The sequence below is a fragment of the Rhamphochromis longiceps genome, linkage group LG15 (genome assembly GCF_057381845.1).
Source record: "Rhamphochromis longiceps isolate RC_006_pf linkage group LG15, R_longiceps_female_GT1.1, whole genome shotgun sequence".
Lineage (NCBI taxonomy): Eukaryota > Metazoa > Chordata > Actinopteri > Cichliformes > Cichlidae > Rhamphochromis > Rhamphochromis longiceps.
The window spans coordinates 2653879-2680268 of record NC_140571.1 but is presented as its reverse complement, the minus strand read 5'-3'; the positions used below and the strand labels follow the sequence as shown (position 1 = coordinate 2680268).

The 26390-nt window shown below is 43.0% G+C and overlaps 1 protein-coding gene across 5 annotated transcripts in view; it reads left to right on the top strand.

Moving 5' to 3' along the window:
• The window catches only part of nrxn3b (neurexin 3b), a 334694-nt gene that overhangs the window by 243110 nt on the left and 65194 nt on the right, over window positions 1-26390 (top strand). For all 5 annotated transcript variants that reach the window (XM_085382343.1, XM_085382342.1, XM_085382344.1 and 2 more), the window contains one exon: window positions 3752-3933. In XM_085382343.1, the coding sequence (XP_085238469.1) occupies window positions 3752-3933 (182 nt within the window). The remainder of the gene's footprint in view (window positions 1-3751; window positions 3934-26390) is intronic.

Genomic DNA, 26390 nt, shown 5'->3' with positions numbered 1-26390 from the left:
ACATCCTCTCGAGCTCTTCTCTGAGCCCTTGGTATTTCTCCAGCTTCTCGTGTTCCTTCTTCCTGATATTGCTGTCATTCGGAACCGCTACATCGATCACTACGGCCGTCTTCTTCTGTTTGTCTACCACCACTATGTCCGGTTGGTTAGCCACCACCATTTTGTCCGTCTGTATCTGGAAGTCCCACAGGATCTTAGCTCGGTCATTCTCCACCACCCTTGGGGGCATCTCCCATTTTGACCTCGGGACTTCCAGGTTATACTCGGCACAGATGTTCCTGTACACTATGCCGGCCACTTGGTTATGGCGTTCCATGTATGCCTTGCCTGCTAGCATCTTGCACCCTGCTGTTATGTGCTGGATTGTCTCTGGGGCATCTTTACACAGCCTGCACCTGGGGTCTTGCCTGGTGTGATAGACCCCAGCCTCTATGGATCTTGTGCTCAGAGCTTGTTCTTGTGCTGCCATGATTAGTGCCTCTGTGCTGTCTTTCAGTCCAGCTTTGTCCAGCCACTGGTAGGATTTCTGGATATCAGCCACCTCCTCTATCTGCCGGTGGTACATACCGTGCAGGGCTCTGTCCTTCCATGATGGTTCCTCGTCTCCCTCCTCTTTCTTGGGTTTCTGCTGCCTGAGGTATTCACTGAGCACTCGGTCAGTTGGGGCCATCTTCCCAATGTATTCTTGGATGTTCGTTGTCTCATCCTGGACTGTGGTGCTGACACTCACCAGTCCCCGGCCCCCTTCCTTCCGCTTAGCGTACAGCCTCAGGGTGCTGGACTTGGGGTGAAACCCTCCATGCATGGTAAGGAGCTTTCTTGTCTTTATGTCAGTGGCTTCTATCTCCTCCTTTGGCCAGCCTATTACCCCAGCAGGGTACCTGATCACGGGCAGGGCGTACGTGTTGATGGCCCGGATCTTGTTCTTACCATTCAGCTGACTCCTCAGGACTTGCCTGACCCTCTGCAGGTACTTGGTGGTTGCAGCTTTTCTAGCGGCCTCTTCATGGTTCCCATTCGCCTGCGGGATCCCCAAGTACTTGTAACTGTCCTCTATGTCTGCAATGTTGCCTTCTGGTAGTTCAATCCCCTCAGTTCTGACTACCTTCCCTCTCTTTGTTACCATCCGACTACACTTCTCCAGTCCGAACGACATTCCAATGTCATTGCTGTATAGCCTGGTAGTGTGGATCAGTGAATCGATGTCTCGTTCACTCTTGGCATACAGCTTGATGTCATCCATGTACAGGAGGTGGCTGACAACTGCTCCGTTCCGTAGTCGGTATCCGTAGCCAGTCTTGTTAATGATCTCACTGAGGGGGTTCAGGCCTATGCAGAACAGCAGTGGGGACAGAGCATCTCCTTGGTAGATCCCGCACTTGATGGTGACTTGTGCTATGGGCTTGGAGTTGGCCTCTAGTGTTGTACGCCACATCCCCATTGAGTTCCTGATGAAGGCTCTTAGGGTCCCATTGATCTTGTACAATTCTAGGCATTCCAGTATCCAGCTGTGGGGCATTGAGTCATAGGCCTTCTTATAATCAATCCAGGCAGTGCACAGGTTGGTCAGTCTGGTCTTGCAGTCTCGGCTGATTGTTCTGTCTACCAGTAGCTGGTGTTTTGCGCCTCTGGTATTCTTGCCAATTCCTTTCTGTGTCCCGCTCATGTATTGACCCATGTGCCTGTTCATCTTAGCCGATATGATGCCTGACAGGAGCTTCCATGTAGTACTGAGGCAGGTTATTGGTCGGTAGTTGGAGGGGACCGGTCCCTTCTTGGGGTCCTTGGGGATCAGGACCGTCCGACCTTCGGTTAGCCATTCCGGGTGTCTCTCGTTAACTAGCAGCTGGTTCATTTGTGCTGCCAGACGCTCGTGGAGTGCAGTTAGCTTCTTCAGCCAGTAGGCGTGAACCATGTCGGGCCCTGGTGCTGTCCAACTCTTCATACTGGAGACCCTTTCTTGGATATCCGCCACTGTGATGGTTACTGGACCCTGTTCAGGGAGGTCGCTGTGGTCTGCCCTCAGATCCTCTAGCCACTGAGCATTGCCGTTATGGGTACATATATATATATATATATATATATATATATATATATATATATACATATATATATATATATATATATATATATATATATATATATATATATATATATATATATATATAGATAGATAGATAGATAGATAGATAGATAGATAGATACAATTCCCTACTGGTACTGACTCCTTTTTTTCAACACTGCATTTGTCAAATTAAACCAGACAAAAGTTCTTCGATCCCCCTCAGTCCCCCTTCTCTACTTTCTTGGGCCAACCTTTGTTCTTTGGTTGCAGGTTTCATGTATAATACATGAGGATTGGGAGACTTATCCGTTTCTGGCCATACCGGCTGTAATTCCCTGGGAAGGGGCTATATTTAAGAGCTGGATAGGTCATAGATGGCGTCAGGGGAGCAGCTGACTTCTACCCGAAAGGTGGCGGTGGCTGAATAGCATTAAAATCCTAAAATAGAACTCGACACAGTTACATTGTTGCCCCGGCGAGGAAGCTGTAACGGAATTACCGTAGATTTAGCCTGTTAAGGTTCACAATTGAGGAGGGAGAGTACAAACCACCCATGGTCCAGAAGGTCTTGGTCAAACAATGATTTTAATGAACACACGTGTGGGAAGATACTCTGTACGCCGACAGCAAGTGATCTCCGACTTAATCAAAGCATAAACAGATATTTTATAGCATCAGGGTTTGATTTACTGACGCCCCTTCATGCGTCACAGATACATTTTATACATAGATCAGATCAACACCACAATAGCTTTTCACCCAGAAGATCATCTTCTATTTTCATGGCTGGTACTTTCCGTTCTTGTCTTAAAGTGAATTGTTCCTCTTTCTTGCCGAGACACGACTAATCTCTCCTCTAAATAAATCTAACTAATGTGTGTGTATGTGTTGACCTCACATGCTCTTTGTGTCACCTCTTCACCTACTGTCTGTGTCTCGTCCTCAAATGCTCTTTCTCAATTCACCTGTTGCACTTCTGACCTTTCACTAGACCAGAAGCTCACTGAGACTATGTGTATGTCTTCTACTAAATAAATGTTTTAACCAAGAACTTCTACTAAAACCTTAATATGAAATGACCTGATATATAAGTGTTTTGTAAGCATGTACTGCAATTCCTTCTATGTTCTAGTTTTCCCTCAGCATGGATCACCTAGACACTCTCACTAGATGAAGCTTAAGACCATTAATGAACCTGAACATCAACTCAAATAAGCACAGATATGCATTGTGTATAAAATAGTCATAACTGCTTAAGGCCTTCTTAAAGCTATCTGTTACATTGTTAAAGCCTCGTCTTAGCCTGCTGCTCAAAATAACTTCCACTTCTGCAAAACTCTCCAAGCCTGTTTCCTGTCCTGTTACTTTTAGCCTTTCTGAAAGACACACTGTTCAACCCCTGAATGCAATATAAACTCCAGATTATATTATTAATGCAATGGTAATGATGACAATTATTTAACAATAGCAGTAAAATAATTTCCCTGCTCCACAAGCCCCTAATGGAAGAAGCGTTAATCCAGTTTTGTCAGAAACGTGTCTTGTTTGTGACAACACGCTGCTCCCTGGCATCTAGTTAGTCTCTGTTTGTACATCACAGATTTCAGTTTTCACCTCTTTCTATCTGCCTCTATTTATCGTACGACAAATCTAATTCCTGTTGTTGTTGTTTTTTTATTTCCACAGCTGGCACGACCTACATCTTTGGCAAAGGAGGGGGTCTGATCACATACACGTGGCCCAATAACGAGAGGCCAAGCACCCGGACGGACCGGCTAGCCGTGGGCTTCAGCACGACCATAAAAGATGGCATCCTGGTCCGCATCGACAGCGCCCCACGTCTGGGTGACTACATCATGCTCCACATTGTATGTATTATTCTTGTCTATTCAAAATTCAGTGTGTTTCAAGTGTTTAAGGCGTTACAACCAAGGTGATGACCACAAACAAACCTCCGATTCATTCCTTTCCTTGTGGCAATCTTCAGGCAAAATTCATCCCACAGTGCTCCGAATGATTTATACGCACGATGTAGACCCAGTGAGGAAAAAAAACCTTACTGCTCTACTCGAAGTCTTTGCTCATCCAGAATAACCCCACTTCTCCACCACAGTCAGGCTAACTCCCAGCATCTCCATACCTATATATACCTCTGTGCGCGCGCACACACACACACACACACACACACACACACACACACACACACACACACACACACACACACACACACACACACACACGTTGGAGAACCATAGGAAACTGCGATTTGGAATTCTCAGCCAGTCGACTGTGCACCCGTGCAGCATCTTAATACTTTCACATCGCGACCTTGCATTTGGCTCGTTTACATAAGCATTACGCATTTACATAATCATCAACAGCAGCTTGATGAATGCAGTGTGGAATCACTGCAGCGAATGCATGTAGAGGTAGTGTGGTCGGGAAAAGGGACGAGTAGCTGGTGACGCAAAAAAAATACAAATAAATTAAGAAAGAAAAAAAAAAGATGCGATGATGAGGAGGAGCTACAGTTGCTAAAGCAGATTGAAAGTCTTTTTCTTCTTAAAGAGCTCCCCTCATCTCCTGAGTGCTGGCCATGTGGTGCAGAGAAGCAGCCATCTGCTCTGGAAAGATGAGGGCCAACAACGAGCAGTTTGGAGCTGCCTTTACAGTATAGAGAGATAGGAGTGTGTGCACATGTGTGTGTTTCCTTGTGCGCACAGGTGAGAGAGGAAGTGGAGTGGCACAGGCAGAGGGAAAATAAAGACGTAGAGTGGGTTGCGAGGGTGATGTGGGACATGCCTCCCTGCGTGGTTCTAACTGATTGGGTAATTGCAGGAAACTCTAAAGGAAGGAAAAGGGATGCATTTTTAATTCTGCTTTTTAGATATGGCGGCACAGCTAGCCAAGCAGGGTATCTCGCATAATTTGGCTGCGAGTCATTGGGCGATGAATGTCTTCGTTCCTCCAGTCTAACGCGCTAATGAATTTATTAATAGAAAGAAAAGCAACTGGAGACTTCACCAGTTCATTCAGAGAGGCAGCGTGTTCTGAACACAGTGTCGGTTCTAGCTGCTCGCGTGGGCAACACTGCAAATATTTCAGATGATTTATTGACAGCCAAGGGTGTACAAACAAAGTGGGTTTTGTTTAATATTAAAAATGATTGTTGCCTTAAACTATAGAATAGTTGGCAAAAAAAATGCTCCATTACAGAGCAGAAAGCCGATGAACAAAGCGAGGCTTTTTGTTCGGCTGTGAGCTCGGTAATCGGCGTTGTCAGGAATAATCCTCTGCATGATCTCACCTCTAACGACTGCTGTTGTTACAGGGAAGCATAGATTATCATTTGCCTCACACTTTGAACTCCTCGTATGTGCAGTTGTGGGAGTATCAGAGACCCTCCTGTCTCAGGGAGTTGTGTACGTGTAGTAGAAATGCTTAGAAATTGAGATTTGTTATTAAATAATATTTCCTAATGACAGATATAACATCTTTGCTGTTAGTGTTTTTCATTTCGCAGTAACTCTGGAGGAAAAGGTTACGGGCTTTTTGCCTGTCGATTCTGGATTTATGTAGCTTCATCTTTACGGTTTATTAGACCGCTTCCTCAAAGGAGCGCGCTCTCTTGTCAGACTTTAACGTCTTTTCGATGACAGGATGTGGTCAACAAAAAGTAAAATAGCTTTTGTAGTTTTCTACTCCAGTTTTCTAACTGTGCAAAAGTCTTGAGCCACATATTTTCATCCATGGAAATGCAGAATACAAGGCGAAGGACAGAAGTCAGTATTTGGTATGCCCAACTTTATTCTTTACCACAGCTGGAACGCTCTCATGCAGCTTTCTTGTCTTTTCTTTAAGTAGAACTCAGGATTAGTTCTCCAGGCTTCTTGAAGGACATTCAAAGCTGTTCTTTGTTCTATTCTATGATCCTGCACTGCTTCACTAATGTTGAGGCCAATCGATGACTGATGGCGTTCCACACTGATGGTTTTTTATTGAAGCCGTCGCCAATCAGATGCTTTCCTACGGAGCCCCGCAGGGGACATGGGAGAAAAAAAATTAAGACGGACTTTTGCGAGATTTCGCAAAAGTTTTAGCCGCATTCTTCGAAGCCGACCGGGAGGTCGAGGCACGATGTGCCAGGAGAGCGGTGTTCCTCCCGGCTGTAGTAGGTCTCGACCTCCCGTTAGCTTCGAGATGGTGGGTGTCAGATCTCCGAAAACGTCGGAACACTTTTGCAAATATGTGATGTCTTGTAAACCGAGCAGGTATCAACTACAACTACATTCACGCCTCAAAATATCTTAAAAGTGTATTTTGTGACCCAGAAAGAGTAATATTACAACTAAGTAGCTGCCGCCATTGTTGGAATTCAACTTTTGCGAGATCTCGCAAAAGTCCGTCCTTATTTTCTCCCATGTCCCCTGCGGGGCTCCGTACTTTCCAGGTGGCATGATGGAGTGAACTCTGATGATACTGTTTTTCTGTAGACCCGCGCTATTGTATCTCCCTCCTGACCTCCTCCAGACATACTGATGATGATTTAAACCACAAATTTAGATTCATCATTAAATAAGACCAGTTACTGCTGATTTTGAGTCCAGCTTTTCAGTTTCCACCATTCCACTGACACCGTTTCCGATGAGCAGATGGATCAACTGAAGGACTGGAGGCATCTCTCAGGTCCTTCATCTCTCTTAAGAACATGACTTTCAGATACTGAAAGCAGCAGATGCAGTTTTTCAGCCCTGCTACATCTTCCTTTGTCCTCCATTTGCCCATTTTCCTCATTTTTAAGGACAAACTGCACACCATGCTGAGATGTGAGCTTTTAGCTAATACCTCTTTGGGAATGACGTTCTTGCTGCAAATTCCAATTTTATCTTTAGGAATTTTGGTAGATTCAGCTGCAGAAATGGGAAAGAATGACCCGTTTTTATGACTGACTAATATTAAAGTCCCTAAAAATACAGTTTCACACTGGTTCTTTAATAAGTTATCTGTTATGTGACACAACACTGGTTCATCCCTTGAGTTCGGTGTGTTTTTATGCTTGAATAATTTGTAGGTCAGTGTTAAAGGGCTCAATAATCAAGACTGCAACTTAACTATCGCTCAAGACCTTCAAAATTACAAGTAAGTCTGACTCAGACTTGGAAGCAAAATCTAAAGAAAACAGGGGTGGCTCAGGACTTTTACAGTTTACTGTAAGTGAAGGATCATAAACAGCGTGAGTGTTTCTCTGACCTTGATTTTAACGCATGTGTCTTCTGCTTTCAGCGTAGATAAAACAGCACACATTGCATTTTCTCTGCAGAGCCCAGAGCACTGAGACAAAACAGGCATCTTGAGGTGAGACCTAATCACAGACTCCCTCCTTAGTCTTCCTCTCCCTTCTTGCTTTCTTCATTATCTCCTTTCCGTGATTAGCTTACGGCTTGTTTGGCAATCATGAATTAAAATACTGATTGTAGTGTTTACATTTTAACCGCTAAGAACAACTGCGTGCTTGCTTTGAAATGCGAAGAGCAATTTGGCATAATTTTGGGAGGTGAGTGCGACATTTTACAATCGCCGGTAGCTCATTTAGGAGTTCGTCTGACGCGAATACAAAGAGTAAAACAGACGAGAATCCTTGTCAGCTTCATGTTGATAAGATAAAAACTGTCATATCATCCTGTTTGAATCGCAGATGACTTTTAGGTGCAAGACAAGTCAAATCTGGCTTGTGATAAGACTGCAGTGAGGTAGTAGTAACACACGTATGTGGGTACATGAGGTGCACATTAAAGTCACACGCGAGCAGAAGAACTTTCAGCCGTGGGCCAGATATATGATGGTTGTGTCACACAGTTTCTCTCTAGAGACTGTTTGAGTGCAGCTGAAGATTACCCACGATGTAACACACACACAGGCTCAGCATCAAAGAGTGAAATGCTTCAGAATCTCACCCGCACTGCATTTCTTTATGCCGAAAATCATCATTACAACAGCAGCTGCCACAGACAGACAATTAATGGCACAAAGTTAAAGAAGCTGCCTAATAGACGTTGACAAAACCTGTTTCTTTCTCTTTACAGCGATGACTCGGCAGGTGGTAACTGTTGTTAAAGGCTGGAATTTCAAAACTGTCAAAATATTGTCTGGATGTTAAAGGAAAAACATCCCAGTCTGCTGCTTTGAAGATGCAGTCTCACATCGTCTGTTTTAATCATTAGTGACTGCAAAAAATAAGACAGACGTTATTAATTCAGCCACTAGTAATTTACATACACATCATGTTCTTCAAAGTGGTATTCTGCTGTGTAAGAAGTTAAAGGGGACCTATTATGCTTATTTCCACTTGCATGTTTTTCATTCTTGAACTGCACAAGAGCTCACAGCTCTTATATGATGGAGCCTCTCAGTTCATCCACTGTCGTTGCTTCCTCAGCCTGTGGGCCACCTTTTCTCTGATTGGCTCTCCTCAGTAGACAGAAAGTCTGACCACATTAGGGCCGTCACCTCTCACTGACATCATACACAGACAGGAGTACAAACACCTGTCTGAAACAAGGTGTTTAGAGCAGTCTGAAGCTTCTGGCTCGCAGGAATTACTGGCACAGCCGCTGACCTCATTATTTGAAAACCAGAGAGAAGTCCAGGTCTGCGTTCTGATTACACGACACAACAAACACACTGTGCTCAGGCACCACAGGCATTCTTTGTTTTCTCTCCGACATTGTTCAAATACTACGGCGCGAGTGAGCCGAAGCCTGGTTAATCACGACTCGGCCGAGCCCGGATAAACTCGCTTGGGTGGAGTTGCTGTAGGTGACAAGTTGGAGTTGTGCGAAGCTGAAATTGAAAACGATCCATCAGGCTTCATGTCTGGCAGCTCTTTTGGTTTCTAATCAGGGGAGGAAAGGTACAGTAAGGCACCTGACGAGATAAATGCAAATATATGTTCAATGCAAAATCATTACGGTGCAAAATCCAATTACAAGTTCAGACATTTAAGTATTGACTGATCTCAGAGGCTTCTGTTCGAACCATAAAATTAGTCTTAGTAATGCTGACATTATTATTTGTTTGCTTTCTCAAACTTTGAGCTTGACAATTTTTTGTGATAACAGTGACGGGCTCCATAAAATGCCTCAAACACATAGACGTATGCTCCAGATGCGTACCAGATGTCACCAAGCACATGCAAAACACCTATATCCCGCCACCATCCATCATCCTCACTCCCTCAGAAAGATTCACCAACCAGCCAGCCTCGTCTCATCTAATGAAGAAACGGCACATGGAATTCCATTACCCACTTGAGTTTTCCCCTCATGCTAATTCACTGGGAGAAAAGGTGCGACTGCTGGATAATTGAAAACCCCAGTGCAGGCACTCAGTCACAAGATGCCGACCAGGATGAGTGGCAATGGATGGTAAATGCACCAGAGCGGTGTGTGCTTTTGCAATATACACGTGCATGTGCAAATACATACACCTTTATTGATTTCATGCAGGAGAACAGTCCATTCAGTTTTACACACTTTGCACATCCATCAGGTTTGTGTTTCTGTGTCTAACAGTGTCTCTTTGCCTCCTTCCGTCTCCTTGTGACAGAGCTAACGTAAGATGTTGGATGTGTACCTGTGTGCATCAGCGCGTATAGGGCCAGCAATGTATCGCTTCTATCAAGTTACTCTTGGCCCGGCAAGGAAAGATAGATATTATCTTGGTTACGGTTCACGGCCTCTGATAACATTACAGCTTCTTATTTTACTTTGTATTCCACCATTTGATTCCCTCCACGGAAATAAAGAACAGAGAAAATACACCTCGCAGCTGTTTTCACATCTATTTGCTTGGAGTACACGCAGTCAGCATTATGGTAACCTTGTTGGTAAATAAGTATTTTTATGAGGCTGAACAGCAGAGTCATTTTTATCTCCACTGCGTTATTGTTATTCATATTTTCCAGGAGATGCAGCACATTGTTTTAGCTCGTGGCTGCTGCCTAAACGCACAGCAAAAACATTATTACGAGAATATTACTGACTTTCACTTGTATCCTATGAAGTCAACATATGACACCAGATTATTAACATTACTTGGGTGAATATTTTGGGTGCTCACACCTGAAGATAGCTTGCATGCTTGCTAGCAGATAGCGTTTGGACAAACTGTCGTGTATTTATACAAAAAGAAGCTGGATTTTGAAGGAAATGAGGTATTTTGACACGATTATTTAAAATACAGGACTAGTGGCAGGCTTCTTTTGTGAACTCGTAGCAGAATTGTATGGATGATGCTGAGGCAACGCTGATGAAGCGCACAAAACAGAAGCTAGCTTTGTGTGGTTGATTTAACTTGTTAGGAGGCCAAATAGATTAGATGAATTACCTGAGCACTGTAGGCTTTATATGCACTTTATTTCCCATTATGTAGAGAGCACTAGCAGCTTCTTTTATACACTCACAGTCGGCTTTTGTTACCTCTGCTTTGGCCGTTTTCTAACGCCAACACCAGTCTGAATTTCCTTCAGCTGTTAGTCTCTTCCACGTCTTACCAGAACACTCGAATAGAGCGAGGTCATCATTAATCATTTTTGCAGCACCCGTTCTTTTATCACACTGCGCTGTATACTGTAGTGACTTGAGATGTGCTATAATATCCCATTTAAGTAATGTAGTCAGTCTTTTACTTAGCTGAATGCACAAAAATGTTAACATCAAAATATACTATAAAATTGACGAGTCTTAGCTTATTTAAATAAATTGAAATATTGATACAATGTTACTAGCACATTCACTGTGGACACATTATGCACACCTAAAGGAGCTTCTCTGCCATAGTAACGCATGTCATGAAGCTGCTGGTGCTCAGTTTTTGTGCTGATGTTAAAGCTACTTAATTGTTATTGAATAAATGTAGGTGAAACAAATGTATCCTGGAGCTTTAGCAGACTAGAAGATTATAAAATGTACGTAAGGTAAAAAAAAAAAAAAAAAAATCCCCCAAATCGTCCCTAAACTGACTGGCTTGGATAAATCTAGTGCTCAGTAATACGAAGGTAACATGGGACCAGGTCAAGGCTGCAGGTTTTCAGCATGACATCAGCTTTTTGTGATTAGATTAAATGCAGTTTCATTAAGTACAATGCACAGAATAAACTAAAGTCTTAAAGGTCATACAATTACACTTTGACTCTGTGTCCCTCAGTGAGACAGACAATAATACAGAGCCATTTAATTAATTACTACCAACTGACAGCAGTGAACTCGGGGCACCGAGGGCTCCCGGGAGTCTGGGCCTCGAGGTTGCTTCACCTGCTTGCTAATCCAACCTCGTGTGCAGCGCGTACTAATGAAAAAAAACACATACGTAAGATTTTGTTGTGCGTTAAGAGAAGCGGAAAGCTGCCTACAGTGCTGCAGTGTGAATATGAATGGGCTGAAGTCACGCACGATTGCATATATTGCAAAGTACCAGGAAGTGGTTTTTTTTTTTTTTTACATGGTTTTCTGTATATTTATCGAGGGACTAACCCTGAAAACCCAATATTGTAGTGGCAGAAAATTACCAGGACTTTGATTTACTCTTGAGAGCTCTTTGCATTCGAGCTACAAGGTATCAAGTCATACGTTAAAGTACTTTTTTGTGTCCTGATTTACAGTTGTTTGCTCCGCCAGAAAAATATTTTCCCTGACATTCGTGAATTGACACAGAATAATCAAGGAACGAGGGTGGGAATGTGGTGCTTGCGGGTATTAATAATTAACAACATCAGCAGGCACCTTCACTGTGACTGAAAACACAGGAGAAAAGGATGCTCTGACACACTTAAATGCACATTACAAGGAAAGCCTTTTTGTGTCTTGTATTTTTTTTCCAAACAACACATGCATGGATACACCCAAACATATGTAACACGGGTGCTTGTACTCCTTCTTTCTCTCTTTCTGGCTCAGCACCCACATATTCACCTCGTGCCTCGCGTTCCGCTTTGGCCACGTACATGCAGAAACACGCACACGTTTCCACAGGCTCCTTCAACAAATTTTCACACCACGGCACACTGACACTCCAAACATGATACGAAGGCTCTTCAGAGACATCTGCCTGTCACTCATCCATGTCATCCAAAGGCACTTTTGGGAGAGCAGTTTATGTAGCAGACCTTCTGGTACACACACACAGACACACACCACATTTGGGAGAGCTACAGCAAGTAATAACTGCTGGGGTTATACAAACAGGGCACAGCATTATTACAATGTACCCATGTGGTCTGTGGCCTTAGCCCTGGCCTCAGCGATGTATATTTCATGGATTAAGATGAAAAATTCAATGAGCTACTACAAACTAGTGTGCCTGCCTCGGTCTTCTTTGCTCTGTGACAGCCAAAGCCCTGGGGTATGCTTGTATTTTCACAGCTTCATGGTGGGACATGAATTCCATTCGCACTGTGATGAAGAGACAGAAGAAGAAGGAGATGAAAGCGAGGTGGAGCCGAGTATCGCGCGCATTCGAAAATGTAAAAAGCTGATACAGGAATTTGAATGGAAATAATAAAAACTAAAGAAACAGAAAAAGTGGGAGTAAAGAGGGAGAGTTTGGGAGAGAGAGCGATGTTGGGTATTTTAGAATTCAGAGCAGGATCAGAGACAAAGTTGGCTCAGATAGGTCTCGGCACACGAGCACATTGGCTGTGAATTTGGAATTATGTGTTGCCTTTCTCTCTCGCTCTGACGCCGCCGCACCACCACCACCCGTTTTCTCCCTCTTATCTCCCACTCCTCCTTATCTCTCTCGCCCTCCCTCTCTCTTTTTCTGCACTATTGTTTTCACACTGAAGGCTAGATCGAGTGCCGGTCATTCAGCTGGCTTCAATCCGACTGCAGCGTGAATAACAGTGTTCCTAAAGCTCCCGGTACAGGTTCTACTGACTGAGGAGGTGGACAAAGTCCTTTCAGTGGCAGCCATTTCCATTTCAAAACCCTGTCCTCCTCACTAAACAACAATTTGTTATAGCAACAATATTTGAGAGTGTTCGTCATGACACATTTTTGGGAAGATACCTTTGGTTTCTCACTCCTTCACTAAGCACTCGGTGTTAGCTCTATCACAGGGCGCCTGTGGCTCAGGAGGTAAAATGGATCGTGCACCAATCCGGCGGTCGGTTGTTCGATCTCTGCCTCCTCAGGTCCACATCCTTGGGCGGGATACTCAACCCCTCACAAAGCGAAGCATCAATCACAGTGTTAATGCATATTTGTGTATATATGTGCTTAAGCCATAGAATAAAGTGCTGTACGAATGTGTCTGAATGGCTGAAGCATCTTCTTTATGTTGTTCCACTCAGCGGTGTCAAAGGTATCTTCCTACAGCTTCATCTGTATAACACTTATAAAAATAGCCCGTTTAGAGATGTTTGTGGGCTATAAATAATTAGCATAGCCACTGTGGGTGTGCATGGTAGCAGTGCAAATCCTTCACATTCATTACATTAGCCAGTTCTTAGAAAGGCTGTTATAAACATCGGTAAGCAAGAAGCAGGACGTGTGAAAAAGTGATTGATGAGCTGATAACAAAAATTTAGAAAAAAAAAAAGACGCATATTTCCCTCAGATCAGCTGCTTGATGTGTAAAAAGGGCGACGGTCTGCTAACTGTATGTAAAAGATGGTCATAACCACCATGTTGTCACCCTGTAATAGCGTTGTGCTTTCCCTATTATGGGAACAACATGTTTGCTTGTTTTGTTGTGTTGTGTTGTGTGTCTGTATGTAGATGGTTACAGTGTAGGATCTTCATAAACTGAAGTAAAGCTAGTGTTTGTTTCATCTTGGTGTTTTTAAACCGGACGTGAGGAGGGAGGTCTGAACCTGACCGAGACACTGAGGGATTGTAGCCCAGAGTCTAACCTGGTTTGTTGTCTGTTGACTCCATCATTTGGACTATATTTTACACATTGAACATCAGATTGTATTTAATTAGACTTGAAGCATAAGAATATGAGTAAAAATGTTTATTGTGGTCACAAATCCAGTGAGAAATATGACATCCCACCTCTGGATGTTAGTGAGAATGCTTCCTAACTGCAGCTTCACTTCTCAGTTCTGGCTCTATCTACCTTTTATACGCAGTCTACTAAGTCACAACATTTCTCCTAAAAACAAATGAATTTAATTAGCTTCACTTTCTTATATGACACAGATGCTACAGTATCTGAGATCAGAGCGCGTCACTTCAGTCGGCAGCATCCTAATTTCTTCTGTTTATCCAGCTGCAGATGCAACGCTATGCGTACTTGAACGCTGAGCGGGGATATCTTCTGACGAACACCTAATGAAAGATCAGAGGGATTTGGAGTCGACCGGGGTGTCTCTCACGCACAAGGCTAGGAGCCGTGTCAGCTCCAAAGACACTCCTAAATCCTCCCGCGAGGCTCTGCATTACCCCGTTACAGCCACTTTCTGCTCCCCCGCCGTCTCTCACCTGAGCCGTCACAGGACAAAGAGTCAGACAGAGAGTCAGAGATGGAGGGAGAAGGAGCGAGTAAAACGAAATAAAAGAAAGGGATTCACATTTAGGCAAATTGACTCTTTCGGATTATTGACGAGCAGGAGGGATGATGAATTGCAGGCCAGCTCAAGTGATAAACGTCAACATTAGAAAATAAATCTAGCGGAAAGAAGGCGAGAAGAAAAAAAAGTCTTCTGCCTTCCGTATCAGCAGCAGCGTGGCAGATTGGCTGCCTCGCAAACACGCGCACGCTCACGTGCATCCACGTACGTGCACGCTGCAAATGTATTCATTGAGGATTAAGGACCTGCTGGTATCAAGAAAAAGCTGCATGACGTTGTTTTTTTCTCACTGATAAAAAATAGAGGGATCAAATTTGAGTGTGAAACTCACAGATGGAGTGAGAGTGAGTACCTGTGCATTTTAGAGCGTGCCAGTTTCTATTTATTTAATCCTGCCGTTATTGACTGTCACCATGACAAAGCCCTATTGACAAGGTGACAAAAAAAGACTATCACTTTTTTTAAGAAGGAAGGATCATCACTATACCAATCTATATGGATAAAAGATATTTCCTACTGGATGGCTCGTATACAGGATTATTATAAGCACTGAATCACTGAAGGTTATAGAGTTTATGCCAGAGTCATATTGATCCTCAGATGTTCTGGGTAGGCAGCGAGGCACATGGTCAAGGACATGACAGGCAAGTCTTCCATCCTCACATCTCTTGTTCTGCTCTTGCATTGCCCTCAGCCATTTTCTCTGTCTCTTCATTGTGGTGAGAAAAAAAAGAATATTTTCTATTTTTAGCCTCAGCTCCACTTCTGCAAAGCCCTCTGTCTACGTCCCAGCACACACACACACACGGACAAAGAACATTTCCTGTCAGGTCAAAGTTTTCTTTGCAGAGGCCGTGGCCCCCAATTGAGTCCAGTCTGATTGGGTGTCCATTTCTGGTGATGACCTTTTTATCCTGATGCCTGGGGACTGTGGGATGTGCATGCGTGTCGACTGGTTTGGAGATTTTCTGGCTGGTTTGAAGTTTCTCACGAAGTTTTTTTAAGGTTAGGGATCAGGGGTTAAATCAAAGAAAAACGAAAGGCAAAAAAATGCGCTGCAAAACTTTGAACTCGTTTTTAATCAATACGTGATCCTCATTGCATTCTGGTAGTTATTTTCTGGTAGAGTGCTCGAGTTTAATTTTCTGCTCTTTAAATCCAATATAAGCAACACACACACATGTGGTGGAAATATCGCAAAGTAATGTCTTGTTGTCTGAATTTGGTTAATCTTCTGGAGAATACAGATACTTTATTTTACATGGTTTTCTAATAATTAAAAAAACATGTTTGTGATGTTTATCTTCAGGGTTCTTGGGAATATCTTTGCTTGTTATTATGCATTTTCAAATGAATGAGGTTTATCAATATCCAGGAAAAGCTCAGTTGGATGCCAAAGCTGTCAGTCTGTAGCTCTGCAGGTCGACTTTATGACTACAAAAGTCTAGAAAGTGTTTTAAATAAATAGTTTAATTTAAATTGATCCTTTTTTGTGCCATTTTCATGATTCTTCCAACTGAATTACAGTCATGTGAAAAAGAAGTATTTACAGTACACTGTGTGCTCCTGTGTGCACCCAGCTATCCACTAACTTGCAGACCCACATTTAGCAGCAATAACTTGATGTCCTTGTTTTCTGCATGACTGTATCAGCCTCACACATCATTAGGGATGGGTATCGAAAACCGGTTCTTGTTGAGAGCCGGTTCCCACTGTTTCAATTCCTTGGGATCGTTTGCCATTTTTGCAAACGATTCCCTTATCGATTCCAGTCGCCCTGAATGACGTCACCACGTTGCGGAGCGTCATTTACCTGGCAGGAAACACGACGCGTAAGCGGCTCAAACGCTCAAAAGTTTGGTTATACTTTACGAGAACGGATGACAACAGGGCAACTTGCAATACTTGCAAAGTAGAGATTTCATTTAAGGGAGGAAACACTACGAATATGCAAAAGCATTTGCTCACAAAACACGTGATAACCTGAAATGAATGTCGTGTTTTTAATTCCGCTGCAGACTCGTGAATCTCAACCCAGCAGCAGCGGTAACGTTTGCACGTCCTCTCCCGTTAATGCGGCAGGAAAATAATCAGCTAACAGTGCATATTATGTTAGCGCGATCTGCCTTATTACAAAACCATTACTGTGCATTTAGTGACCATGATGAGACAGAGTCTGGCTCAGATGCTGGCAGTTCTCGCTGCAGTCTACCGGTAGCGTCTCCTTTCAGGCAGGATAGACGAACGTCACCGAGCAGTGACTCAGTTTGTGGTCAAAGGCTCGCACCCATTTGCCACAGCAGATGATTTTCAGTAAGTGAATGTGTTTAATTGTAGGCAGGGACATTACTGGATATTCTTGTGTAATTGATACAGAATAGTTTATGTTATACTTTGTTATTGCTACAGGAGAATATTTATTTTATTATTTTACATTTACAATGTTTTTTCCTGGGGACCCTGTGACACCCCATTGAAGAGCCGTAGGCTGGATCTCTTAAGATCTCACTGTTGGGTTTGTAAGGCCATGTTACTCCTAAATTTCTATCTTGTTCAAAGAGAAGATATAAAACAAAGTTCTAAGCTACTCGACCTTAGTGTTCTCCTTTTTTTAAAAGAATCGATAAAGAATCGAATCGTTAAACAGAATCGAAAATGGAATCAGAATCGTGAAAATCTTATCGATACCCATCCCTACACATCATTGTGGAGGAATTTTAGGCCACTGCTCTTTACAACATTGCATCAGTTTATCGAGTTTTCCAGGCATTCGCTGATGCACAGCTTTGACCAGCACGGCTGAGGTCTGGACTTTGACTGGGCCGGTGCATTACCTCGATTCTTTTCTTTTTCAGCCATTCTGTTGTAAATTGGGCTCATCGTCCTTCTGCATGACCCAGTTTCAGCCAAACTTTAGCTGATTGACGGATGTCTTTGATGGGTTTGTAGCATAAACCTATTCGCTGGAACGTTGAAGGCAATATAATTACACCGCAAAGCAAGACACGAAGTAGGCAAGCTTCATATTACTCGTGCACGGGAGAGAACCGGACAAACGCCGTTCCTTCGCTTGGCCCCAGTTGCTCTCGTCCGTTCTCCCGTATCACTGTCCTTTTATTGAGGTTACATGAATATGCATAGGTTCATTAACATATGACGTCTACATACACAAAGAGTACCTTGCCTGTGTGTGTGTGTGTGTGTGTGTGTGTGTGTGTGTGTGTGTGTGTGTGTGTGTGTGTGTGTGTGTGTGTGTGTGTTACTGCTGATCAAAGGGTCATAAAAGCACACAAGCAAACATCCTTGGTCAGGAAGAGGGTAGACCCCCCCCTCATCCTAGATAACACAGTAAGGAAGTCTAGCAGTTCATTTATACACAAAAAGCACTTAAACTAAAACAAATGTAACTACGTTAATCCTACCATAACAATTAAACAAGGTACGAACTTTCCCATGCTCCCAGTGTGGAATGCACACCAGGCCTCTGTAGCCTGTTAAAGATCACACAACTTATCACTACACAATTGATTATACACTTCTAAGCATCTATGGTTAAATGTTTCTAAGCATAAATGACAATCAACAATACAACTCTATCAGTCTTCATATTTGATTCATGGTAGACTTGATGACTGCAACGTGTGCAGATCCTGTTGCTGCAAAATAAGCCCAACTCATTGTCCCTCCACCACCATGCTTGATGAGAACACTGGTCCAAAAGGTTTGCGGCTTGTTCAGATGTAGCTTTACAAACCTAAGCTGTGTTGTCATGTTGGCTTTAGAAAGAAGCGGATTTCTACTGTAACATGCTGAGGTCTATCTGAAATGTAGGTCTTTGGTTTTCTGCAGTTTCTGGTATCAGACAAACTCAGAAAAGCAGAGAAAAAAGTTACTTTTTCTTTACTTATGTGCTGTTATGTCGCAGATTTATTGTTTAATTAAAACTGCCAATTGTTTATGAGCATCATATCAAGATATTATCTGTTATAAATTTGCAAATGTTCCATATTTATCAGGAACGCATTAACTGTGAAATTTTTTAAACAGGTGTTTGCACTGATGAAACAAAAGAACAGTAAGTCCTCCAGCTCTTTATCTGTGAACGCACATTCAATTATTCAAAGCCGATTCAAAACTGATGGGACACAATAGATAAACATGACCCACCGGCATGTCATTGGCCTTATTTACTGACAAATAACACAAAAAGTATATTTTGGCCATTGCGATGCTTGGCAGATAAACTAGTCTTTATGAAAACAAATGAATCAGGTGGTTATCGCTTTGAGCTGTTTGCACACAGCCAGACAAGTTTTCTCCATTTATTTATTTCATTTTATTAAAAACAAAAAAGGACTGAGTGCACTTGTGTGTGGCGTGCGCAGTATCAGAACACCCTCTCATATTACCAAAGTTTCTTCTCTAGAAACATCCTTGGAGATCTTTTTAAGAGGAACTGAAAGTACAACTGGATATTTTGTGAGTGCATTTAATGAGAGCGTGATTCATCCTGAGGGGCTATTGCAGTGAAGTGGCCATTTGCAAAGCAGCAGCACACAATGAAAAGATGCTATTAGTTACATCAGGATTCAGTGTTTTTTGTGCTTCACCTGCATCTACCGTGGCTTAAAAGTCAAGATGTCTCAGCCTGTGCTGCGTTTGACTGGTTTATGGAAGTCGAACGCTAACCATGCGCACTAGAAATACATAAAGAAGATTTTAAAGTTAGATTGCGGTGATCACATATAAAGTAAAAAATATGCACAAAGCTCACCAAGCAGGATTTAAAAAAACAAAATTGTGAAATTAGTGTCCGCGCACCCTGCAGTCATGCCCGGTGCGAGATCTAAGGCTGTGGTCGTGACAGTATGAGTCAGCACAAAGATGGCCGACGTGAAGCGCAGCTTTCTTGACCCCCTCTGCTCCTCCTGCTCTGAGTTTCACAAGATCCCTTTGATTGAGTTGGTTTGAAGGCTGAAGAGCACATGCTTAATTCATTCTTCCCACATTATCTTTAATTCATTCACATCTTGTGAGAACATGGCAGGCAGGCCAAAGAAGAGAAAGGGAAGACATGCTTGCCCCGACTTTGATGGTTTAACCAGCTCATTCGCTTCACACAGAACTGCTTTATTCATCATATTCTCCTCTCCCCGTGATAAGACACATTGTCTTTGATAAAGGGATGTGCTTGTCACACACATGATGTAATTGCACACAATTTAGGACCAAAAAAAATCCGTATGTGGCTGTTGTTGAGTTGCCCTAACCTGCACGTGTGTTGGCTGTTTCCCAGCAGGCTTCTGCCTGGACGGCAATTAATGTCATTTGGACTGAAGAGGGACCTCGTGACTCATTACATATGCCTTATGCACAGAAAAGCCTCCGAGGGGCTTCTCCTCTTGTGTAGCAATGCTGCCACTTGGGGGATGGCACAAGTTGGATAACACACTAATTATAAAATTCACTATGAAAAATGTCTTGTGCAGTGCTGGCAGGGAGGAGATTAAACCCTGTTTTGGCTTCAGTTTACTTTAACTTCTAGTGCCTACAGACTGCTTAGCTGCTCGCGTGGATTCTGTTGGGTTTTGCCATTTGTGCAAATATTGTCTCGACGCCTGCAGTGCAAGTTTTTGAAGTGTTATTTCCTGAACGGCTGCATGTTAGCCACGTTATTGTGGAGGACTACAATAGGCCTAAGTTAAAAACAACTTGCTTTGCATTTCATTGTCAGCTGCAGGAGGAAAAACAAAGGGTTTTAACAGTGACTGGTGCATTTTTATTTTTGGCATTGCAGCGAGCATTATCGGACATTATTTAGCTGTCAGGAAAAGCTCGAAGGAAGGCGTGAAACACATCATGTGCATTTTTATGCTATAACCTGTGTCAACAGTCTCACCGAACGGACAGGAAGGCCCATCTGTGCCTCGCATGGCTGATTCTGGTGGGCCTCCCCTCTTGACTACTGTAACCTGTTCACAGTCCTGGCTCAGTGGAGCGCGCACTGACAAATAGCGGGAGGGAAAGGTTGGCAGAATGAGATAGAGGACAGAGACGGTGAAGGAGAGGAAATGTTGACGGGGAGAGAGAGGAAGAGGGAAGGGCTGGAGATATGGACAGAGAGAGAAAGAGAGGGAAAACACGCGTAGATAGAGGAAGAGCGAGTCGGTGCAGTGTGTCTAATCTCCCTCCAGGAGCGACAGTGTAAGGACACCTATGACAGATAAACTTACCCGACAGCGAGCCCAAAATGACAGACACCCACTGGGACAGTCTAGGCTCCAGAATCTTCACAGCATCTAACAGAGGGAAGGAGGCAGCACCTGGTTTTCATTCAGCACCGGTGGGAGAGGCAGAAGAAGGTGGAGGCTGGGTGGTTTTGTTAGTAGGGCGATGTAGCAGGGAGGTAAAAGGGAAAGAGTGAGTAGAGCCGTGTTTGCTCTGGTGTGCTGAACACAAATGGGGAAGGGAGTAGCAGCAGGTAGTTTTGTTTTTCTTTGCTCAGTCTCCTCCTTTCACTCCGCTGCAGATTGTTAAGATGTTAAAGTAAAAGCTCGACTAGACACGTGAACTATTTGTCACCAGTTCTTTTTGGATTTGGACTGAAATTGCACTAATCCGATTCAGATTTTGTTGGCTTGCTGTCTCTGCAGTTGTACAAAATGTACCACACATCTCATTATTTGGAGCTTTCAAAGAACACGGACGTTTGAAGATAAATTACACCATAAGAAAAAGTTTCTGACCTTGCGTTTCCACATATGAATTTGGGGCCAGAATAAACCAGAGTAGTGTTCAAGTTGCGGTGGGTCTACTTTATCACCTAGTGCTCGCAAGCTTGTTAGACCTGCTGGTGATCATCTACTGTAATACCTTCTTGCTGTTGCTTTGGTTACTAGCTTTTCACAGTGACCTATAGTTTGTGTAAAAGCTGATAGTAAATGGTAAAACTCAACTTGCCAAGTTGTAGTCAAAGTGTAAAAGGTGTGACACAAACCAAAGATGAAGAACATTCACAGTCAAAGTTGATGCTTTTGAAATCCCTGCTTGCAGCTACAGTAAGAGATGGATTTTACTTTAACCTCCTAGGACAGGGGTGTCGAACTCCAGGCCTCGAGGGCCGGTGTCCTGCAGGTTTTAGATATCACCCTGGGTCAACACACCTGAACACGTCTAAAACCTGCAGGACACCGGCCCTCGAGGCCTGGAGTTCGACACCCCTGTCCTAGGACCTCACGTCCACATATGTGGACATCACATTTTGGGTTGCCAAGACCAAAATACTAAAGTTTACTCTACACGGGCCTGATATCCACTTACGAGGACGTTATACTGCCGCTGTCCTGTCGAATGCCCTTGTAGAGTAAAATCAAGTAAAAAGATCATTCTTTGTTTCTACATTGATCAGGTCCCGATCAGCCCAGATATCAAAGAGAAATTGAAAATGCCACGAAAGAGTTCAGGTCTTAGGAGGTTAAACGTGAACATTCTCTGCTTCTGGTCCACAAGGTTCACTAAGGCTCAGCACAATTTGTACAATTAACCAAAGGACACCTGGTTATTTGTCACTTTATCATAACTGCCTCAGAAATCACCAACACTATAAACATAGTGAAAAGGTCCAATCCCATGATTTGAATTATGAGAGGTAATGGCCGCATGCCTCGAGGACTAAAAGACTTTAAGTTTTCTTCCCTGTTAACATTCGAGTCGATGCAAAATTAGAGTCGCTCCGTTTTGAAGTCAGCTTCAAGTGGCCGTTTGCAGAACTGTTTGCAGAACTGTAGTTTTTGCCACCTCAGCAGTTGCTTTCGCTCAGGACATCTTCAGTATTAAGTCAGTGTTCCTGGAAACTTCTGAACAGTCACGCTGGCAGATGCTCGAGGGTTTTAGTGAGCGCGTGTGCGACTTTTTCTTTTTTTGTTCGCGTGACCGGGTGATGATTCTCCTGCAGTCGTCTTTGAGAGCACCAGCACAGGCCGACCTGGGACAGACCCTGAGAGCCGCTGTGACATTTGAAAACGACCTCCCGCTGTCTTGCAAGATAGACAATATATTTGTCACTTTTCCCCGGCTCACTATTTTCTGCCCTCTGTGCAAACCTGTATGTAGTTATCTCCAAACAGAAAAAGACAAAGATGTATATGTGTGCCAACATATCTAGCTATAAGTGTTTGTAGCAACACGAAAAGGTCAGAGAGAGACAATGTGGATAAAGCATTTAGCCTCACATCATTTACGTTTGTTGGAATGCCCTCTGCGGATACAGTCTTCCAATCTCCTAAAATAAGAATCCCAGAAAAAGGATAAAGAACAGCTTCTGTGGTTGTGCACTTTGACGTTCTTACAGCACGCATGCAAGGCTCCCAACATGGAAGAAGTCACCTGCATAATCAATCATTTGGATCCCCTGATTACCCCTAATGGTGTTTCTCTGAATTATATTGGCATCTCCTCGTATTCCAATCACCTAGATTTCATGGCTGCTCTCTGCAGGCAGCCCTGTTAATTGTGAGAGAGGAGAGCCGCAATAAACGCTATCTGCTGAGCCTTTGATATGCACTTGTCTTTTAGCAGTTTCATATTATGGGAAAGAAAATTGCCTTTAAAAAATGATTGGTGCTTTATTGCTTTTGGGCCAATTAATTTCATGAAAAATAATGCCTTTTTGAAATAGTGAGGAAAAAATAATTATGGAGAATAATTGACAAGGAAGGACAAATACAGAGGGAGGATGTAAGCAGATGTGAATGCAAATGTAGCATTAATTTGCAGTTAATAAGTCATACTTGGTGATCTTTCTCAGAACGGGGGAGAGGGCTTTGACGACAGCTTGGCCTGAAAGTGTCCAAAGCATTCAAGAAGTAGGGCACTTGCCTCAACGTTCCTTGAAGTGGGAGAGACAGACCGACCTAAATTTCCTCCTGTTTATTCAGCCATTTTAGGTGCTGGCTATTCACGTCTCCATTTCAGCGCTCCCTCTTCTCTAGTGCCACGTCCCGTGCTCCTCAACGCGACTGCTTATCTTTTCTTGGTCACTTTTATGTCTTACCTGCCCTCTTTGCCCTCTGTTTATATCGCCTCACAGTCTCAAAAGTAACTCTAAATGCCACCGACACGTTTCGACAGCTGCTGAGATACCGCATGCTGTTTTCCAGCAGGGGGTCTCATTGTTTGACTCATCTCTCCAAAGCTGTGGTGTGACCCAGCCCTAAATTTCACAGAAAACAATCCAATTTTTCCAATCTTGCATTCATCCGCAGCTGATAAGTTAAATGCAAGTCCTCCCCATAACGCAGAAAAAAAAGTCGAACAATTGGTGAGACAATTGCTTCAGAAAGCACATCTTTAATCAATCATCAGTGCTCATCATCTCTTTATGCAGTCCAAGAAGTTTGGTGCAGTTCTGCTTGATTTAACACAGCTCTAATGCACCGGATGTGGTCATGAATTAGAGATGAATAAATGCTAAGTGAAATTTGGACTGTAGACCAATATCAAGCTGATATGACAGCCATGCACACAGAGATGGCATATGTTGCCCAGTGTGGCTTCTGAACCATCACCACAGGAGAGTTTAGACTCTGCTGCTGCGTGCCCGTTCAACTATACAGCCATACATTAGATTAGATCTGTCAGAGGCTGCTGTGTGGAGTGTACAGCAAGAGGCCTTTGACTGGTTGTCATCAGCGCTTTAGCAGAACCACCTTTGAGTTTGGACTATCTGCAACAACCCGTACCCCTCTGTTTACCCATATTTCATGTCTGCAGTGAGCTCGGTGCAGGTTTCATTTCCTAGTTTATAAATTTGTTTGATAACTCATGCATCGCTGCTTTGGTGCTTCGCTTGAAAAACATCACATCCTATTAATCTCTTAATTTATATATGCTGCACAGTGTATACCTACCAAGAGCCAGGTTCATGCAAGACTTAGAGGAGAGGTCATATCATTAAGTGCACTTTTAATGCCAAGTAAAAAGATAGAAATACTGCATGCTATCATGCTTCACTGTAAACTTCTTCACGTATTAATTCTCAGTGAATGTGATCTTGGAACTGCCTTAGAGGCATTCGTGAAGACATAATAACATGCAGGGCTCAATAACACGCGAAACCACAGACTGTATGTAAAAGATGGTTTGAAGTTGCGTGAACCTGCATTCTTTACAGTCACCAGCAGGGGGCTCCAGACTCATAACAAACCAGAAGTTTATGAGAAAATGACACCGCTTTTCACTCGATTTATGACTTTATACATGATTCCTGACGAGTTTATGATCTCAGTCTTCAAACAACATCATGTTCATTTTTTACAATTGTGGTCACATGAGAGAAAAGAAGGCACTAAAGCAAAGTATTTGTTTTATTTGTTTTTCATGATGTTGTATCTATTCAACAACAAACTTTTCCAGCTTATATTGACGTTTATTGCTCAAGAGTTGTCCACCACACTGAACATGATACAAACCACTGGTAGCTAGGGGAAAATGTGTATTGTCTGAGCGGTTAGCAGTGATTTTGCTGGCTGTTGCTGGTAAATGCAGTTGCAAAGAAGACGCTACACCAAAACCTCCTAGTGATGGCTTTGGTTGCTAGCAGATTGTCAATCCAACCTCTATTTTTTTCACGTTTCTCTGCAAATAGTAGATAGCTACTAGCCGAGTGGTAGTAAAAAGGAAAGTTACAGTTCACCTTCAAAGTAGCCAACAAGTTCAAAGAGGTGCAGCTTTTACTTTGAAGGTGAACCGTCTGGTTTGTGTCTCACTTCTCATAGTTTTACTACAGCTCTGAGAGTCGTTGGACAGTGTTTATAGAGTCTATCACTTCTATTCAAACTATGACTGCAACATTAAATCCAATAACCTAAGCAATCACAAGGCTTCCAGTTGGGAAATGCATGTTTTTCCCTAGCGACAGGTGGTTTCCAAGTGGGTCAGTGTCTATAGGCCTATACACCTGGGGCTTTTTTAAAGGAGTTGCCATAAACCACCAGCAACAACACCCAACCAATCAAGAAATACTCAATTTTCCCTCATGACCAGTGGTTGCTAGTCTCTAGGCCTGTGTGCCTGGGGTTGTAATCACTTGATCCTACGTAGTCACCATAATTAGCACATGTCCAAAATGGCACAAAATTAACATGATCTAGTTAGTGGTTACTTATCTTAAAAACTACATATACAGACTGTGGCACATCCTGTCATCAAGATAAAACAATAAAGTTGCCTCAGCAACACATTTGAAATCACAATCCTTTTTAGATTAGATCAAAGGGCTGTAGGATGAGGTGCCCTACAATAGCAGATCATAAAATGCTGTACAAATTACACACCGATTGACTCTCTGTGAAAAGCACCCTGACTCTGACCTTAACCTAAATCCTAACCCTTTGACTTTAAGGCTTGGGATGGCGTGCAAAATAAATAATAAATAATAAGCTGCACCTTATTTATATGCAATCCAGCAACATCCAATCAGCCAAAGAGTAACACTGTTAGATGGCAAACAGCAGCTATTGCAGAAGCATTGTTTTTGCACAGATTTCACAAGCTCCGCTAATTTATCTCCATTATAACAGTGTTTATACCAACTGGAGATATACTTTATCTTCGTACTAAATCATAATCTCTCCAAGTTGAAGCAATTACGCTGCAAATGGTGTGAATTTAAACAGCGGCAATCGGTGTCTTATGCGCTTAGTGGGAGGGAGCGACCCACGAATTGATATTATCACAGAGAGACTTGGTGGATTT